Source organism: Carassius carassius, chromosome 47 (assembly GCF_963082965.1).
Source record: "Carassius carassius chromosome 47, fCarCar2.1, whole genome shotgun sequence".
Taxonomy (NCBI): domain Eukaryota; kingdom Metazoa; phylum Chordata; class Actinopteri; order Cypriniformes; family Cyprinidae; genus Carassius; species Carassius carassius.
Genome location: NC_081801.1, coordinates 24,718,139 through 24,722,221, shown reverse-complemented (window position 1 = coordinate 24,722,221; position 4,083 = coordinate 24,718,139). Strand labels below are relative to the sequence as shown.

Sequence of the window (4,083 nt, the reverse complement as noted above, 5' to 3'; positions counted from 1 at the left end):
TCAAATAGATGTTTAGAACATGTCTGTAAGACGTTTATGTTTTAGAATGAATGTAAAACTGACATCTTAAAGACGTCTGTCAGATGTTTGTACACAGAAGATGCTTTCCAGATGAAGCGATCTTTAACAGACATCTTGGAGGAATACATAAACATTTGTCTTTGTAGTTGGCTAAACAAATTGAAGTTTGTTTTGGCTTTCAGTCCCTGGTAAGTCATGCACATGAAGTTCATGGCCTGAAAAAAAGAAATCCCTAGTCATATGAAAGACCTAGTTTTCCACAGAAACAGCAACCAGACACAACAACTATTATCAGACCACCATCCTCTGTTTCATCTGACACCGAGCGGTCAGATTGTGCTTTGAATGAACTGAGGCTGTGTGTAAATGAATGTTAGTTCATCAGTGGGCTGTTTTGTCTTGTTGCCATCTTGTGGTTCTCTAAGTATAGTGGTTTTTTTTTATTGTTTATTATCTTGTCAGTTCTCATCTTATTGTTATGTGGAATGCATAAATCCGATAACCTTTGTTTTATTGTGAATAAAGTATGTAAATGACATTGCCTTGCCGTGTATCTTAAGTGTTTCATAAGAATACAAATACATTTATTATTATTATTTTTTTTTTTATGTTTAGCTTAATTGAAATTTTTTGAGAAAGGGGGTTAAAGGATGTGACTTCTCAAAGGTCAAATGCATGCATCTTTTCTACATTTTCTAAGCTCTCGATTGATGCATTACAGTAATACAATAATGTTAAGCTAGAGAGAGTAAAGGCCTGTCATGCATGTCAAATAATCCACACTCAAGGCATTTTGTTTCTCTTCTACTGAATGCAGCGGGAGGAACACATGACCCATCTCAAGGGCAGAAGGTCTCCAACTCCCAAATTTTTTTCATGCACTGCATCGTGGAAACAACAAGAGATGCAGCTGTAGGCAAAACTGTTCACTTTCTATCTTGTCAACCCATGAGGGCCCACGTCTGCATAAATTCCCAGAACTGGACTCCTTTACTCAATCTTTAATTGTGGCTTTTTAGAAAAACAAAAGCAAACACACACTGTCAGCAAGACTAACCACATCTAGTCAGCTGAGTGTGAACCAGCTCACATGAGTTATTCATCACTGGATCAAGAAAAAATATCAGAAATATACACAATCAAAATAAAAATATCTTTGTGTGACATTTTTGAATAAAATGTATTTATTGATTTGGGGTGGCAATATAAGCTCCCACAGTTACAGGTTTTCCAAGACCACCAGAATACAGGAATATGCATGACTAAATAAATGTTAATCAGTAAAAAGCATGACCTGAATGTGTTCAGATATTATTTTTTTACATCTACAGTAATAAAAAAAAATATTCTCTAAATTTTGCTCAGCTTGTCACATCACCTAAGTGAACATGTGCAAACATGCGATGCATAAAAAGCCAGAAAAGAACAATTAGAGAGGTTTTGGCCACTTCCAGTGAGTTATGCTCCCTACACTAAGACAAGTAGTACCTCATGATTTACAATCTGTAATTGATGCATTTAAATCTGTGGGAAAAAGGAAAACATTTTATTATATTAAAATACAATGCAATATAATACACATAAGTAACTGACCATTCAAAAGCTTAGTGTTGGTAAGATTTTTCATGTTTTTGAAGGCTTTTCTGCCCAAAGAAATACAGTAATATTGTGAAATATGAATATATTTAAAAATGTAATTTATTCCTGTGGAAATTAATTTTCAGCAACATTTACTCCAGTCTTGTTTTGTTGTGCAAACTGTAATAAAAACTTTTTTTAAGATTCTTTGATTAATAGAAAGTCCAGCAGCATCTATATGAAATAGATATTTTGTAACATCATCACTTTTGATCAATTTAAAGTGTTCTTGCTGAATAAAAGTATTAATTTATTTAAAAAGCTATGGTATATTGTGATTCATATTACAAATAAAATCTCAATGAACAGATTCCCGGATAAACCCAGATTAATTCAGATCACAAATACTGTCTGCGAATCAAACTCATATTCCATATTTAGACTCATTATGGAAAGATATTTGACTCCGGCCTCAGTTTACGTAACACCGGCTCATCCCTTTCTCTGACGTCGTCATTCAAAGAGATGAACTGGTTTCTGCTCTTGTTCTTTTTCTTGAGCCCCACCCCATGAGGTAGGATGAGGGGCCCTAAAGAGTATTTCCGCGGGTCATACTCTTCCTTGACCTGACGATTGACCTCCTGGTGGACGGCTTTCGGGTCTCCGAGAAGCTCCCTTAGCTTTCCTGGGACATCTTTGCGCAGGTAGTGGTAGGGTTTCTTACCGCAGTTGTCTCTTATGTTCCCATTGGCACTGTACTTACGGACCAGGAGCTCAATCAGAAAGCGCTGATCATGGATGGCAGCGATGTGAAGCGGTGTGTAGCCCCCATTGGACTTGCCATTGATGTCCACCCCATGATCGCTCTTCCTAGACACCTCAATAATCGTACACACCATGTCAAGGTTTCCACACTTGATGGCCCAGTGTAGAGCCGTGAACCCTGACATGAAGTCCTTCTTCTCTGCAAGCTGGGCGTCTTTTAACAGCAAGCCATGCACTTGAGTCCACTGTCCTGCCGCAGACTTCACCAGCCACTCGTGCTCCACGGGATCAAGTGAGAAATGGTGCGAGTCTTTGGGCTCATCCGCTTGTTTAGGGGTCTTGACGTGTCTCTGTGACTGCGGCGAAGCTCCAGCGCTGACCACGCTGTCTGTTTTCCTCTTACACTGAGGCGAAGGTTGAAGCTTTTCTCCCAAGCTCTCAGTGGAAGGCTTCTTGTTATGACGACCCAAGTCTATTTGCGGCCCTCGTAAAGGTAGAGCATAGGGTTTGTATGTGTTTACTTCTTTCTTTGCGGCTCCCGAGAAATCGGGGTCAGGCTTTAGTGGGACGGTGAAATGTAAAGACTTTACAGGTGTAAAGTCCACATTCTTGCATCTTTCCAAAGCAAACTCTATGGGAGAGTGTGGCGTGGTGTCGTCTGAAGCCTCTGACGGAGATCTGCTCAGAGCTTTCTGTTCAGACTTCTTACCTTCTGCATTAGATTTTTCTTTCTTATCTTTTGCCTGTGATCCATCTTTTAAGTCTTCTCTTGGTGCGTTTTCATCGTTTGAGGCTTTTAATAAATGATTGTACCCTTTCTTTAGCACTATATACTTGGTGTCCTCTAAGTCTTTCACGACAGCAACGTTGTTCACGAAGCTTTTAAAGAGATCTCGGTTCTGTTTCTTCTCCGTCGGATCACTGCAGTTTAGCAGCTCTCTGAACTTGCCCAGCAGCTCGGAGTTTTTCAACTTTCCTCTGCCTTCTAATAAAGCGTTTAAAATCGCCTCTTGAGTCAAAGCCATTTCTTTAATACGTCCGGAATATAAACATACTGTAGCACGACGTCTGTCGAGCACACCTGGGCTGTCGCCACGCCCTTACCTGTCTTCCGGAATTAATGCTGTGACACGTCATGTACATAATAAAGATTTGGGTGGGGGCGGGGCTGTGCAAAAGTTTAAAAACGGAAACCTAAATTAAATATTTTGTTTATTTTAGCATTATTTGTAAAGGATAGAGGTATCCAGCTTAGCTAGTTACTGTGTTGAATAATTTAAATAATAAATAATAATTCTAAAATGATAAGAATCTACAATCTGAACGTTAAATTGCACGTACTCTCCCAATGCTAGTGTTTGAACGAATATTATTCATGTCATCAAACGGTTTGTCGTCACGAACTGATCATTACTTGCATATTTCTTTATTTAGCTACAACCTCTACCTTGCCATGTCTTAAGAAAAGACATTCCTGAAGTCAGTGGGAGTTTCCAGGAAGAAGCCATATTGAGCTAAAGCTTTTTGTGAAATTACGATTCCTAGTATGGTGAAATATTGCCTCATGAATATTAATGAAGTCGCATCAATCTTCTGCATAATCATCCTCAGAGCCGTTGAGAAAGACGTCCAGTCACGTCACCTAATTAATATTCAAGAGCCTTTGGAAACCAAACGGTAAGATGCCTTGGTTCTGCCTTTCAGCAAATCAGCGCACAA

General features: G+C 39.1%; 1 protein-coding gene across 1 annotated transcript; it reads right to left on the bottom strand.

Moving 5' to 3' along the window:
• Positions 1-1,186: 1,186 nt before the first annotated feature.
• On the bottom strand, positions 1,187-3,464 carry LOC132130945 (ankyrin repeat domain-containing protein SOWAHA-like). The gene has a single exon (XM_059542826.1). The coding sequence runs from the start codon at positions 3,387-3,389 to the stop codon at positions 2,046-2,048; it is 1,344 nt and encodes a 447-aa protein (XP_059398809.1). The 5' UTR covers positions 3,390-3,464; the 3' UTR covers positions 1,187-2,045.
• Positions 3,465-4,083: the final 619 nt, after the last annotated feature.

Bases quoted from the DNA above. Each gene is read 5' to 3' on its own strand.
- LOC132130945 (XM_059542826.1), bottom strand. From the start codon at position 3,389: ATGGCTTTGACTCAAGAGGCGATTTTAAACGCTTTATTAGAAGGCAGA.